The sequence below is a fragment of the Eptesicus fuscus genome, chromosome 21 (assembly GCF_027574615.1).
Source record: "Eptesicus fuscus isolate TK198812 chromosome 21, DD_ASM_mEF_20220401, whole genome shotgun sequence".
NCBI lineage: Eukaryota > Metazoa > Chordata > Mammalia > Chiroptera > Vespertilionidae > Eptesicus > Eptesicus fuscus.
Genome location: NC_072493.1, coordinates 23,635,972 through 23,651,059, shown reverse-complemented (window position 1 = coordinate 23,651,059; position 15,088 = coordinate 23,635,972). Strand labels below are relative to the sequence as shown.

General features: G+C 58.5%; 1 protein-coding gene across 1 annotated transcript in view; it reads left to right on the top strand.

Annotated features, from left to right (window-relative positions):
- ZFPM1 (zinc finger protein, FOG family member 1) overlaps window positions 1-15,088 on the top strand; it is a 71,175-nt gene that overhangs the window by 22,708 nt on the left and 33,379 nt on the right. Inside the window, exons 2-3 of the mRNA XM_054710859.1 lie at window positions 6,581-6,709; window positions 9,092-9,217. Coding sequence (XP_054566834.1) covers window positions 6,581-6,709; window positions 9,092-9,217 — 255 coding nt within the window. The remainder of the gene's footprint in view (window positions 1-6,580; window positions 6,710-9,091; window positions 9,218-15,088) is intronic.

The following is a 15,088-nucleotide window of genomic DNA, read 5'->3' as shown; positions in this document are numbered from 1 at the left end:
TGGACTGTCTGGGGCCTCTCCACTCTAGGGATACCCTGTCTTCACCAAAGCCCCATATACTGGGCTCCCTCCTGCTTCTCCAGGCTTGGTCCTGACCCTGCCTTGTCCCTACCCAGCACTCGCCTCTTCTAACCTGCTTCTCTCCGTCCACCTGGGCCTGGAAAGCAACTCAGCTGCTTGTCAGAAATGTGCATAAGTACGAGGCACTTGGTCATACGGGCCTTGGACAGTGAGTGGAGACTGCAGGCTGTAGGGTGCAGCTAACAGGCGGGTGCTCGGCCAGGGCAATCAGCTGCCCCCGCGCTCTGTGCCTTGGTTTCCTGTCTGTCAAACGCTAGCTGGACTAAAGCCCTCCTGTCTGGGAAGGGGTTTAATAGCATCCAGTCGTGCTGGCCAGGACCCAGGGAGGGGAGCGTCACCAGAGGTCACGCTGCCTCCTGATGAGAGGTCAGGGTTCAGACCCAGGTCTGTCTGCTGAGCCCCCAGAATGACTGGGTCCCTGTCACCCTGAGCCCCCTAGCGTATGGCTCCCTCAGGGAGAGCAGGGCTGTCCCCACCGCCTGTCTGTCCCTGCCATGGCCTGAGCTGCCCGCGGCCCCGCGGTGGGAAAGTCTGAATCTGTTGCTATTTTCTCTCTGTTATCAGGGCCTTATCTGGCCACGGTGCCACCCAGAGGCCAGGGTCTCTCTCCTGGCAGCACTGACCCCCCACCTGTCCACTGGCTGCCCAGAGCCAGCAAGACAGGAGGCCAGGCCTTCTGCCAGTCTTCTGCCTGTACTGCCCTCCCCAGCCCCCAGCCCCTCAGCTCCCCAGCCCCTCAGCACCCCAGCCCTTGTCACCTCCATCTCCACCTCTAGAGGGCCCGGTGGCACTTCCATGGAGAGCTGAAATAATAACAGTTGTAATAATAACCACAAGTCTGTGCTCAGCACCTACTGGCACCATCTTGCCTGAACCCTGACCCCAGCCCATGACAGGAGGTTACTATCATGCCAGGCTTTCAGTGAGGAAACCAGACTCAGGGAGGCATGGCCTGCACAAGGTCACCAGCCTCAACGTCCTGCTCTTCCTTCTGCCTGGAATGCTTTTCCTTGGCCCCATTAGCAGGCAACCTCCTTTTGTCCCCTTCTAGGTCACCACTCATTTGTTGCCTCCTCCCAGAAGCCTTCCCTGACTGGCACCTCCACCCCTTCTTTGGGGCAAAGGCCACACTTGCATTTTTCATGTTTCTTTCTTGGGGGTACATCTTAGTTGCTGCAGGGTCTCCAATGCCTGTGGGGTCTGGCACCTGGTGGGCTCAGGAAAGGATGGGTGAATGAAAAAGTGAGTGAATGAAAGAACTAGGATTGAAAATGAGCCATCAGATCCCAGGCTCTGCCTGGTGACCCTCTCCCAGCTCTGAATTTCTCCAGGCAGCCCAGGATATTGGTGAGAGAGGAGCGGGGCACATAACCCTGCAGTGGCCACCTATCCCCCAAGCCAGTGAGCCTGCATTTAAAATCCCACTCGGACACAGGAAGCGGGTGCCTGGCAGATACCTGTCCCTGTTTCCTCCCCTGTAAGTTGGGACTAAAGGACGTTCCCAGAGAGGCATAAATGGCCCATGCAATGGGCAGGCATAAGGGCAAGATCCAATGCAGGTGGGGGCTCACTGGGCCTTTGCCCTGGTTCTTTCACGTTTCCAATGGCCTTGTCGGGGGATGGTCAGAGTTGCCCCCATTCAACAAGGTGCAGTCTGCGGTAGGGGGTGGCGGCGGGGGGGTGGCGGCGGGGGGCAGCCAGTGCTTCAAGCCACCCCCAGCAGCACCTATCTGGAAGGTCGACCTGAGGGCTGAAGTCGGGAGGGATTTTATTCCCTCCTCGGCTACCAGCTCTTGCTTTCTTCAAGGCAGTTATTCAGAAGGACCCCTCAGTTGCCTTGCTATCAAAGCCAGGAGTTCGTTAATCATTGCTGCTCCGGGAATTGGAAGGAGTTGGGATCATCCCACTGCACAGAGGCTGTCTCTGTAATTCAGTTTTAAAGCATGAAAAAAGGGAGTTGATGAAATTCCACTATCAGTGCTGAGCCAATATGCAAAATATCTCACCCCCAATCAAATAGCTATTATGTTTTCATTCCATTTCGGCATCAGCTTAATGAGCAGGAGACGGATCGGAGCGCTGGCGTCTGCTCACCGTGATAACCAAGGGTCTCCGGGCAGCGGGGGCCATGCCCAGGGCTGCCCTGGCTGGCGGTGACCACTGTCATCACCCACATGCACCCCCCCCCCAAACAGGTGCTCGGCCTTGGGCATCGGCCTCTGGACCCCACCAAGCAATGGGGTCAGCCTCGTCCTCGCTCTAGGTCATTTGCAGGTTGAGGAGAGGTGTGAGGCCGCACCTGCACAGAGAAGGGCTTGGTCTGAGCCTGTATCTGGAAGGGTGGCTTATTGGAGAAGACTCCTGCCCCACCTGCCCCCCCCCCCACTGCTTCCTCGCCCAGGCCCATGAGCAGGTCAGTCCACCTTGCTGGACCTCAGTTTACTCATCTGCAAAGTGGTAGTGACTCGGGTTTCCATCTTGGGAGGTGTTGGGAAGTGCATTTGCCCATCATGACTGTCATAATAGCCCTGCCTCCCCCTCCACCTGGTCCTGTCACCGTCCCACTGTCCTCTCCCTCCACTCATCCCTGTATGGTAGAAGTGTACCCTCCTCCCCCCACACACGGTCCCCATCATCGCTATACCCCTGGCTACAGGGGGTTGCAGGGGTACAAAGGACATTTACAAAATGCTGAGCACAAGGTAGTGCTTAATCATAGCACATCCCCCCCCACCATTTCCTGGGCCCTGCTGGGAGGTAGGTGGTAGTAGCTAATGATGATGACAGTTGATGTTTGGGGCATATGCACTGTGTGCCAGCCCTGAGCTAAGTTCAAATACAGGTGTCACCACATTTCATCCTGTAAGGTAGGAGCTGTGTGATTACTGAGCACAGAAAGCTAGAGTTCCTTGTCTGAGGTCACATAGCAAGGACACTTCCCGCCTGGCTCAGCTGTTAGGGTCTCTGGGCAGAGAGGGTCCCAAAGGGGCCGGGCAGCCTCTGTCCTAGCCCAGGGCACCCAGGGAAGCATAGCATCTCAACAATCACCCTTGCCAGCTGAGAAACCTTCCTCCTGAGCCCCAGGTGGAAACAGGTGTCATGGGCTTAAGCGGGAACAACCTGGCATGCTCTCGGTGCGCCCAGGCGAGTGTGGGGCGGAATTGAGTGTGGGGCGGAATTTGCCGAGCTGGTTGTGGGCTTGTAGCGATTTGCTGGTTGGCAGTTGTCTCCTGCATTATCAGAGCTGTGTTAATTGTGCTGGAACTGAATTAGCGGCATTAGAATAAATTGCCTCTTTCTTCACGCTCATTGTCACGCCTTTGTGCAGAGCGGATGCAGAGCGGATGCCTTTGTTCTCCAGTAAATGGACCCAACAGGAGCTCAGGGCCTCCCTGGGTGGCTGAGGCCCACCTGGGTGAGGCATCAAGAGTAGGGGACATCCGGGGGCCTGACCAGTATGAGGAGGGGAGTGTCACCCCCACCCCAATGCTCTGGTCCCTGCCCTTTCTGAAAGCAGGTAGCTTCTTACCCATTCTCCAGAACAGGCAACTGAGGCCTTGAAATCCCATGGCCCATTCAACAGGAGGGGCCACAGCCCTGAGGCAACCCCTCCAGCTCTGAATGAGCTACAGAAGGCACCAGGGCTTCTAGAAAAGGGCCAGCAAGTGGGCTGACCTCAGGACTGTGTGCTGACCACGGTGATGGGCAGTGCCCACTCAGGGCCGACTCCCTGGGAGAGGGATCAGAGGCTGGCCTCCACTGCATCCAGTGCTTCCCTACCAAGGTGCGTGCCGAGGGAGGTTACTGCGGGTCAGGCCTCCCACCTGACCCAGGGGCACAAGTCCGACCGGTCTGGGGTGTGCCCAGCCCAACACAGAGCCTGCTTGTGTGGGCGCATTGACGAGAGCACAGAGGCTTAGCCTGGGGCTGGTTCTGTGTGGTCTGAGTAATTATAGCTCTGAGGTGTCCTGGGGAGGCTAGAGCTAAGTCCAGAGGACTACAGTAGGGAAATGAGCCTGCTGCCCTGTGTGGACCCTCTGTGTGCCTCAGGGTTAGGATCTACCTCCCCTCAGCCCCTCCCCCACCCCCCCCCCCCCACTCCTCACCCCTGTCTCTAGACTAAGAGGAGGTCAGCCCTACTCTCCTCTTAGCCTTGACTCCCCACTCCTCCTTCCTATATCATATCGAGGCCTGTCCGGATTCCGGGCCTTTGCACAAGCCGCTTCCTTTGCCCTCAGCTGTCAGCCTCGCACCAACATCAACCCCTGAGATCTGCTGGTAGCATCTGTCTTTCTCATTTGACTCCCTTCCTCACAGCACACTTATCATTTTCTGTTGTTTCGGTTTGGGGCCTGTCTATTGTTTGACTATCTCCCCCGCCAGCCTGGAAGTCCCTGCAGAATCCAGAGGTCCCAGCACCTCTGCTTTCTAGAACAGTGTCTGCCCTCAGATGTCCATGGAAGTTAGAAAAGGCATCTGCCCCACCAGCAACAACTCGGTTTTCACTACTGTAGCGGGCCACCACCCACCTGTGGTCAGAGAGGTGCCCTGAAATGCAAAGAGAAAACCAGCTTTGCACCTCCCTGCTCCACGTAAATTGCTAGGTTTTGAAAGTAAGCCTGGGAACTCGGCCACCACATTCTATCATAGCCTCATGGGTCTCCCTGTCCTGCTGCCTTGAGCCAGTTTCTGTGGCCATGTTGGACGCTGGCTGGTTGCACAGTGTGACTTGATGGGCAGGCATCGGAAGCATCAGCAGGCCCCGCCTCCCTCCATCAGCTAACTACCCACCTTCTTTCACCCCCTGGAAAACCCTGGCAAAGCTGGAGAGTAAGGGCACCAAGGAGGACACGAGTGATTCGGTGAGAAGCCCCTAAAGCTGGACAAATTTTAGTCCCTCTCTGTGTTTTTCTGGGGAGAAAGCACTGGATTTGACCGGATTCCCAGGGGGGTCATGACATACAAAAGATCAGGAGCCACCAGCCACTGAGGTGTGAATCCCAAGCAAGTCTCCCTCTGCTGCTGCTTGCCTGCCTCTGGGGACGGGAGCTCGATGGCCCCTGAGAAGTGGCCATTCCATTCTTTCCCGCTCAGGTCTCCTTCTAGTGCTTTCCATTCCTGTCAAAACAAGCCCCGTTCTTCTCCATCAGGAACCTCTGACATGTGAATTTGCAGATGTTGCCACAGCTTCTTGCTCATTTTCCTCAGCAGCAGGAGGGTCTGGATGCTTCAGGCTCAATAGCCTGGGACCAAAAGCCCCTGTTCCCTGCCCCCCATTATTCCATACCTGGGGTTTGAATCAGGATCCTCCCCCACACCACACCTGGATGATGAGTGTCATCTCCCTGGTGACCGGTGGGTGGGGCAGGGCAGGTGGCTGCAGAGGAAGAGCTTGGGGAGATACAGTAAGTTCTCACTTAATGTCATTTATAGGTTCTGTGACTCTTAAGTTCCTTGAGGTGTAACGAACCAAATTTGCCCTAGGCTAGGAGATATAACTGGAGTTAGGTTCCTACAGTATCTCATCCTTGTTATTCAAGGACCTGCTGTAATTGGGCAGAGGTGGCCCCACTCCGGTACCTGTCCTGGGGCCCAGGCTGAGACAGGAATAGAAGGGGCTTAGGCAATCAGGTGAGCAGGAGGAGGAGGGGCACCTGTTCACCACTGTTCCCTCTGCCCACTGTACGGCACCATCTGTCTGACCTCGGAGCAGAGGTTGCCAACCTGGCCTGCACTCAGGGGCACTAGCGGGTCCAGCTTTGACACCCTCCCAGGGCTGGTCTGGGGTCAGGTCAACTGGACTCCCATCTGCCTTCTCACCTGTAATGTGGGCTCCATGGGGCTCCCCTTGTAAGAGCCTCTGGGAAGGGTGGGGATTATAATTAGGGGGCCCTAGCCTCCAGAGGTTGACTGCAGACACCCGTGTGTTCACCTGTGCCCCATCGGCTATTTATTTCTGGAATCGGCTTCTCTAAGACCTCCTGTGTGCTGGATGCTGGGGCTCACCCTCAGGAAGCTCCCAGACCTGGACCCTGAGTGTGGGCTGCTTTCCGGAGGAGGGGTCTGGGTCAGAGGGAACAGCTGTGCCAGGCCCAGGAGATGTTTACCCACCGGAGCTGTGGGCGCACACTGGGGCTCTGCAAATCCCTCAAGAGCAGACCTGTGGGACGAGGAAGGGCCACGGCCATCAGGTAGCCTCCAAGAGCTCCCTAAGCCACAAGAGTCCCCATAGTTGCTACCACGATTTGGAGCAGAGGGGAGGGCCTGGGACGATCGTCCTGACAAGAGCAGTTCACTGGGCCAGTAGAGGCTGTGGGGCAGGTGAGATGTAACGGGAAGGCCAGTGACCCCTAGGTGCAGGGGTTGGGCTGATATGGTTAAGGTTCACACATCAAGTCACACTGATGGCTGCCCCCTCCTGGCCTCTGACTCCATGGAGTGGCCGGGGCGTACCATGAGGGAGCAGAGCCTCACGATTTCTCTTGGGCTGTGTCTGCAGGTTCCCTCGGAGACATGGAGGCTGGAGAGGAGGCTCAGGCTGCAGACATCGGCCTCCCAGAGCCGGAGGCTGCAGCACCTGAGCCCGAGGCCAAGGAGGAGCCCAAGCCCCTGAGCCCTTCCAGTCCAGGTGAGTCGGGCAATGGGTATGGCAGGCTGGGGTCTGGCACTCTGAGCCACCCCGCACCTTCTCACATTCTGGCCTGTGGCTTCATGAGAGCCAGTCCCTCTGTGTTTCCACACCTGTGAAGTAGCGTTGAACTTGGTGTATCTGTGGGCTATCTGTGCCTGATAGAGCGAGGAGAAGCCAGGGTGGCTCCCAGCCAAGGGCTTGATCCCAGGGGCTGGAGGGAACTGGGGGTAACCCATTTTATAGATGAGAGAATGAGGCCCAGAGAGGTGAATGAGTTGCTCAGGGTCGCACAGCCTACGCACCTGATCAAGGATCTGACCCCCAAGTCTGGATTCACATTGATTCCCCCTGTCTCCCCACCTGCTCTCCATCCCACCCCAGGCACCAGAATCTCTTCTTGGGACCTCCTGGTGGCAGTTTCCCCAGTGGAGGGTGGGACTCATTTCTCAAGCTGAGAATAAGTTTTGGAAGGAGAGGCAGCCCTCCACCCAGGGGTGAATTAACCTGACACCAGGAGGCTGGCTCAGGATAGCTGTACCCCCAGACATCCCCGAGACCCCTAGAGGGAGGGGCCTCACTGAGCAGAGGTGTTGGGGGAGGTCAGCACCTGACCTGTGATCTAGAAGAAACAGACTGGAAGGCTAGTAGTGGGAGGACGAGGGGGCGGGGCTCTGCCTGGGCCATCTGCTGTGAGCCCAGCTCCCTCTCCTCTGCCTCCCTGGATCCTCCACCATGGCCCTGGGGGTGATTTTACTCCCATTCCCATTTCATACCACGAATGCACACCCAGGCTGAGTTACCCCCAGGCCATATTCTGATGGAGGAAACAGCCACAAACTGGCCCATTTGGGAGAGTAGTAAGTGGGTGGGCATGACTGGAGTGAAGGAGAGATGGGGGAAGCCGGGAGACAACATTGAAGAGATATAGAGTAGACAGCAGGAGAGCTCTGCAGGGGAGGGGGGCGGCCAGAAGCCGAGGAGGGGCAGGAGGCGGGCAGATATCCCAGACAGACCTTTGTCTCTGACAGGGAGGTTCCTTCTCACTGTGGACCCTCCCACCCCCAGCATTTCCCAGTCTCAGAGCATCGGGGTCACCACAAGCTCAGGAGCCCAACAAGCCTGGTCCCCTGTGTCCCTTTTCCCAGTAGCAGGCCCATTGGAGTCACCAGGGCTATACAGTGAGAGGAGGCGGGGCCAGTGGGACTTGAGCCCAAGGCTGGGGCTCCCATCACCCTCAGCTCACTGGGGACTGTGCGGCCATGTGAAGGGATCAGGAGCCTGGCCTCTGGTACCAGTTCTGATTCATTATTGTTATCTCTGCCACCATCATCATCATCTCACATTGCTTGATGGAACACCAGCCTTCCCTCCCATTGGTCCCCAGCCCATGCACCTGTCCTTCCTGAGCCTGTTTCTGAATCTGTAACTGGGCGTGAACCCCTTGGGGTGGCCGATGGGGCTGAGGGAGTGTGTGAGGGGCCCCTTTACACCATCACGATTACTATTAGCTGCTGTGCACTAATGGGAGGCCTCGCAGGGCCTTGATCTGCCAAAGGGCAAATGGCTGGTTACTTATGGACTTTGACCCGGTGGCTTTCCTAGGGTGCTGGGCCCCTTATCTGATCTGGGAGCTGGGGCTGCACGGGGGTGGGGTGGGGAAGGAGCTGGAAAAAACAGCCGGGGTTGCACCTGGCACAGGCCGTGGTGATAACTCGGTGATGGGCGAGATAAGGCAGCAGGAGCAATATCTGCCTCTCGGGCGGGCCCAGCCCGGCTCCCTCTCAGTGGCTGGAGCTCAAATGCCAGCCACGTTGATTTATAGCCAAAAATAATAGGACTTTTATACTGTGTGATTGATTTATTTGATGTTAATCATGGCCCTTATCTCGGGTATTAATAATCTGCTGGGCGCGTGACGTCACCAAGGGGGGGGCTTTTATGGGAGCTCATCGATTGGGGGCTGAGGTAGTTATCAGGCCAGCAGGGAAGGCAAATATGCCCTTTGGGCTGGAATTGGGTGCAGGGCCTGCTGGAGAGGCCCCCAGCTGCCCGTGGAGGAGACAGGGAAGGCGGAGCCCACATGTGTGCCCCTGGCCTGGGCGTGCCCAGTAGGGCATCCTGCACTCTAATTATTAACAGCAGCTGGAATAGCAATTATTATTGCTACAATTAATGAAGGGAATGAGGGGTTTTAAAGGCCAAGGGGAAAAACTGAGGTGCCTGATCCTCCCCAATTAGAGCAAGTCTAGGGGTGGGTGACCTTAGGCACATGCTTACCTGGGCCTTGGTGTCCTTCCTGGCCACCAAGGATGGGTCAAGAGGTCAGGCAACTTGGTACCCAGAGCTTGGTGGGGCCTGATGGTGTTTTCCTCTCTGCAGAAGCTAATCCCCTGCCCCCACCGCCAACACCGCACCCCACATCCCCTGAAGGCTCCAAGGAGATGGAGGGGCAGGAGCCAGAGACGAGTCTGGAGGAGGAGGCCAGCAGCTCGTGGAGCGGGCCAGGTAACCATGCCTGCAGTCATGTCCAGCAGCATTGGGTGGCCCCAGGCCCAGCCTTCTGGGAGTCCTGGAGCTGAGCACTCTGACGGCTCACGTGGGACAGAACTGGCCTGCTGGCTGGAGAGATCGGTGGCAACCCACCGGGCCCAGGCCTGTTCCAAAGTCCAGCCTGCCTGTGGGGCCAGTGGTATCGCTGGAGGCCAGCACCGAGCTGTGCTGATGCTCAGAGCTGAATCCCAGGCCTGGCAGACCAAAGTGGATTCCTAGGAGGGGAAAGAGGAGCAGGCAATGAAGGCAGGGAAAGACATCCGAGGAGGGGGAAACAGCCAGGGCAGGGGATGGGGGGGTGTGGAGAGCCTTCCACCTGGGCTGGGGATTTAGAGCTGTACAGGTGCTCAGGCCCAGAGGTGGCTGCGGGCACCCGGGAGGTGGGAGGTAGCTGCAAACTGCCTGGTCCTGGACCACAGGGAATGTCTTTGAAGGTGGTTTTGGGCCGCCAATCACACGCCCTCCAATTTGCAGCTGAAATTCTGACCTTGGAAGTCCCACCAAATGTGTTCCTTCTGGCCCCCCACCCCCCAGTTCCACTCATTTGTGAAGAGAAGGAAGAATGCCGGTTGTCTCCACGGTTCTTTGGTTCAGGGACACGGGGTGACGTGTGGGAGGAATTGGCAGGGCTACATCTCCAGGCGCAGGTACAGCTTGCCATGGAGGGCTGGAGAGCTGGGGAGGAGGAGGCAGGGTGTGGTCCTTGGTGACTGGAAGGACGGAAGGGAGACTACTCATGCCAGGCACATGCGTGATGCAGCAAGCATTTATGGAACACCTGTTATGTGCCAGAATCCGTGAGCACAGTCTTCAGGGAGCATGCACACACACACAGGCATAATAATACAAGTGAGGTTCATGACCGACCAGTGGGAAGAAGGTACATGGTGAGGGCCTCACCTTGATGGGGGGTCAGGGAAGTCTTCGCCGGAGCAGAGGGGCACCGAGTGACCAAGGGGATTGTCCAAGGTCACCAGCTGCAAAGTGGCAGAGCCATTGGTTTGGACCCACCAACTGGCTCCAGAGTCGGCTATGGGTTTGTGAGCTCCAGCTTGAGTGATCACCCAGGCGGTCCTGTCCACCCTGCAGGGTAATATCATCAGCCCATTTCACATAGAAACATAAGCCCCTAGAGATCAGAACCTGACCCCAGGCCAGGGCCGGAGTACCCCAGAAGCTTCCTACACTATTTGCATCCTTGGGGGCCAGGGGACTCCCTATCAGCTCCCACAGATATGAAATGGGCAGCGATGGGCTGATAAGTGGCCACTGGCCAACCGCCGCGGTGGCTGCCCCCTATCAGCCCCCAAGCAGCCACACTTATCGCCCGCCCAGGGAAGCCAGAGAGGCCCAGTGGGCTCTTATCTCACAGGGGCCACCCGTGCCAGCAATGGGGCGGCAGGGCTTCATCAGGGCCCAGCTGGGTTGGTGTCCCCGAGGGCACTGCCCAGCAGTGACCGCCTGCAGGGTAGGGTGCAGCCAGTGCCTGGCCACCGTCATGGGCAAGTCCTGGCGCTCTTTGCACGTTTAAGGCCCTCTCTCTTGTTCTCTGTCCCTCTGAGCCCCTCTGCCTGTCATGTGTGAGCATCTCTCTCTCCCTGTCTCTCTCTCTCTCTCTCTCTCTCTCCCTATTTTTTTTATCCCTGGCCTGCAGCTAATCCCCTCACCCCATGTGTGAGGAAAAATATAGCCCCTATCCTCACCAGCAGCTCATGAGGCAGGCTTGGGGGCACCACCCATCTATTCCCCTCTGGGATGGGGGTGGCAGCTTGGACCACAGTGCACCGTACACTGCCTGGCCTTGGGCCAGTGCCTGGGCCCGAGCCTCAGTTTCCCATCTGGCCTGCATGAGGGTGGGAGCCGGCCACCTCACAGGGCCCAGAGTTCGGCAGACATGCTGCAGCCCATTCTGGCTGCCCCCTCTCACCTTTCTGGCTGCCATCTGCTGGTCGGGACCCAGGTGGCAGCAGCCCGAGAGAGAGGCCGGGCCTCAGTGTCCCTCTCTGCAGCTGCACGGTGGGTTCAGCGCAGTTGCCCTGCCTCCAGTGGTCAGGGCCCAAGCAGACGGCCAAGAGAACCCCCAGGAGGCACCCACATGGCGCTGGGCAGAAGGGAGGCCTCTCCTCCCAGGAGGCCCTCCACACACACTGCATGTGCAGTGTGGTCCTGGGTGTGCAAGGGCTCGGTAAGCCCTGGAGTGCAGGTCCCGGGGCCTGCCGGTGACCATGCCTACTCTCCCACCCCATCGTCTCCAGGCCCCATTAGTGCCCTACCCTGGCTTCCTCCTACCACTGGCTGAGACCTGGTGACTCCAGAGCTCCAAAGGCAGGCTGGGGAGATGTTCCGGGTGTTGGTTTTCCTTTTCTAAAGCTCTGAACTGTGTCAGCTGCTGGTGGCTTGGTTCTCAGGTGTTACTGCTTCCAGTGGGACCCTCAAGCTGTCCTGAGAGCAGGAGCACAGGCCCCAAGTCAGCCTGCCTGGCCTGGGTCCAAACTTTGCTGTGAGCACAGTCTTCGGGGAGCATGCACACACATGCAGGTCGCTTGTCCTCTCTGGGCCTCAGTTTCCACATGTGTCCAACAGAGCTGAGGAGAGTGCCGGCCCCTTGAGGGAGCTGTGAGGAGAGCGCCATGCCTGGTGCAGTGAGCACTTCGCCTCGGCTTCACCCTGAGGGCTGTTATCTTGCCCCGGCTGCCTGGGTTCCTCTGGGACTGGGGGTACAGGCAGTTCTACGGGGAGAAGCCACGATCCGGCACAACCCGAACTCCACTCCTGGGGCCAGCCAAGCCGTGCACCCGTGGAGCAGGGAGAAGCCCCTTTCACTCCCCTGTGGGTGGTGTTCGTCTTGGCCCCACAGATGCCATTGCCCACCCCTCACCCAAGGCGCCCCCACTGCACCAGAGCCGGATGTGCTGTCTGTCAGAGCCCAGGTCCAGGATGGGTTTGAGGCCCAGCTCTGCAGTGGCATCGCAGTGTGGTCTCTAGGATGTCACCTCCTCCTCCGAGCCCCCTGGGGTGCGTGAGGGCCAGGGCAGAGGTGCGCCGAGTGAATGCTGGAGAAATGGTAGCTGTGCCAGAGATGTTCACCTCACGGGGCTCAAGCAGCACCAACTGTGAGCAGTCCTGGGGAGTGTGTGACCCTGAAGGGCCCAACAGGGCAGGAGGTCTGAGAGCGTGGGAGGGGCGGGTGCCAGGCAAGGACTCAGCCCATGCTAAGGCTCAGAGGTAGGACCAAAGCCCAGCAAGGAGGCCCTAGGGCCTGAGGAGAGGAGGAGGAGTGGGGAGGGACCAGTGGGTAGGTAGGGTCAGGTCCCAAAGGAGAGGAGGTGGGGATGGGAGCTGAGCCTTCAGCCCAGCTCAAAGGGAAGGGGGCAGGCAACAGGAAGAGGGAGAGCTCAGGAGTTTTATCTTTGAAATGACCTTGTTTGCTAGAGGGGCTGACTGTTTAAAATTCTGATATGCAAATAGCTACAAGCTAAAATCTATAATCCCCAAATCCTGTCTGGAAGGGCAGCTGCCACTACCTTTGCTCCGCTGGCCCAGCGCTCTCTGCTCCTCAGGGGATGGCTCCACCCACCCCATGTCCCTCTCTGTGTCCTGTGCCCTCCCCTCCCACTACCCTCGTTCCCCTCCACCTCTCCACTTAACATCAGGAAAAAGCAGGTCAGACAGACAAGCACCCCCATTAGGACTGAGAGCCCTGAGGCTCCCATCTGTGTAGGGGTCCTGGGCCTGACACCCACCTCATGGTTCTGTCCAAGCTTCTGACTAATGGCAGTCAGCATGGCCTGGGCCTGCCTGGCAGATCACGAGGAGACTGATGAAGGGAGCAGCTGCAGTGTTTGGGGTCCCCTCCCCTTGGTAGTCCTCTAGGGTCCCTTCCCACCGAGTAGCCCCTCGGCCAGCAGAGGGAGGGTGACTTGCCCCCCTGGGGTGGCCAGAGAAGGCTTCACTCCTCTGACCTCCCACCCTCCCTCCCCTCCCACCCTCTCTGCCCAGCACAGAGGGGACGCCAAAGAGCACAGTCACTGTCTAGCTCTCCGGCCGCCTGTTTGGAGGCAGGGTGATCCGGATGCCCTGGATGCTGAGCGTAGGGCTGATCACCATGGGTGCTGTACTCGCTGGGGAGCAGGAGGGGAATCAGGAGGCCTCTAGGGCTCCCCCCCCCAACCCAGGGACATCAAGTGACCATGAGGACAGCCCGGGCTTCACAGGCTTAGGAAGGAAGGCGGTGGCCAGGGGCACATTTAGTGGTCAGGGCACCCAGCCTGTGGCCTGCCTGTGTGATCAGGGCCCCAGGAGCAGGGTTCCTTTCCCCCCTAAGGTCTCAGGGCCTGGAATTCTTTCCTGGTGACCACTGTTTACAAAATAAAGCCAATTGGGCAGAGCCTTGGGAGGGTGGGGGCCAGGATACAAGGTGAGAGGACCACTGACGGGTGAGAGGCCTGTGGGCAGTGGGCAGCCTCCTGTGCGAGACTGATTGCTGGACCACAGCCTGGCTTTATCACGAGGGCACAGGCGGGCACTGGGTAGGAAGAGGTTGAGCTGGAGCAGGAAGCGAGGGGGCACAGAGCTGGGGACCACCTGCCACCACCTTTCACTCATCGACACTTGGCATCAACCTGCCCTGAGCCCCAGACTGGGTAGCAAACAGTCCCCACAAGGGCCATAGTCTGTCGCACCTGACTCCAGGGGTGAGTTGGTTCTGCTCCCCCAAAATCCAGGGCTTTTGGTGGGGGAGTGGGCTGGGGTTCCCTAGAGCTGAGACTGAGGTGGACTTTCCTGGGCCTCAAAACCCCTGTCTGGGGCAGCCCAGTTTCAAGAGAGAGGGGCATGGAGCGGGGATGAGGACCCACACCAGCCAAGAGAAGGAATATGGAGCACAGTGTGGCCGCGTGTGTGCTCAGGACCTGGTGAGCACCACTTTACAATTAGGGAAACTGAGGCCTGGCTAGATGCAGTGGCATGGCCAAGGTCATCCAGCTCACAGTGGGCAGGGAGCTGGCATCTGAGAGGCTGCGCCTGTTTGGTAGGAAGTATCTCTAGGCTTCGTTTCAGTGCCCTGCCTCCACCCCTCCATCCCTGGCTGTGTGGTCAGGGCCCCAGGAGTGAGGTCCCCTTTACCTATCAGTTCTCAGGACCTGGAGCTCTTTCCTGGTGACCACTGTTTAAAAAATAAACCCAATGGCCCAAACATCAGTGTCACCTTCTTTGTCCCCAGCTCCATCCCCAGCCCTGGAGGGAATGATGGGCAGGCTGGCCATGTTCCCACAACACTGCAGGTCGGCAGAGGGAACAGCCAGATGGTCAGTGCCAGGTCAGCACCTTACCCCTAACCCCCAAGCCAAGGCCTAAAGGACAAATTGGAGTGGGGCGAGTGTTCAAGTGAGGAGCTAGCATGAACAGGTCCTGAGGTTTGAAGTGTGGGTGTGGCTCAGGCATTAGAGGCTGGAGTGGGGGTGGGGAGAGGTAGGATGGGGCATGCATGGGCTCAATGCCATGGACTGTGGGGAGACGCCTCCAGTTTCTTGGCTATAAAATGGGGGGCTGCAGGGTTTTAAGTGGGGCATTTGGTCAGCTGCCATATGGTGAATAGGTTGGGAAGCGCCTGCTGTGAGGGGCTGGAGGAGGCATCTGTCAGCCATTTCCTGCTGGGAGGGCGGGGGGGGGGGGGGGGGGGGGGCCGGGCGGGATTGGAGCCTGGTTCCCCCACCCGCAGGGACCCAGGGGGCCTGCTGGAAGCTGGGAAACCTCGCCCTGGAGGGTGAGCGAGGGCGTAGGGCCGACTATCTGGGCCGAGCTCGGCTGACTAATCTTGTTGCCTGG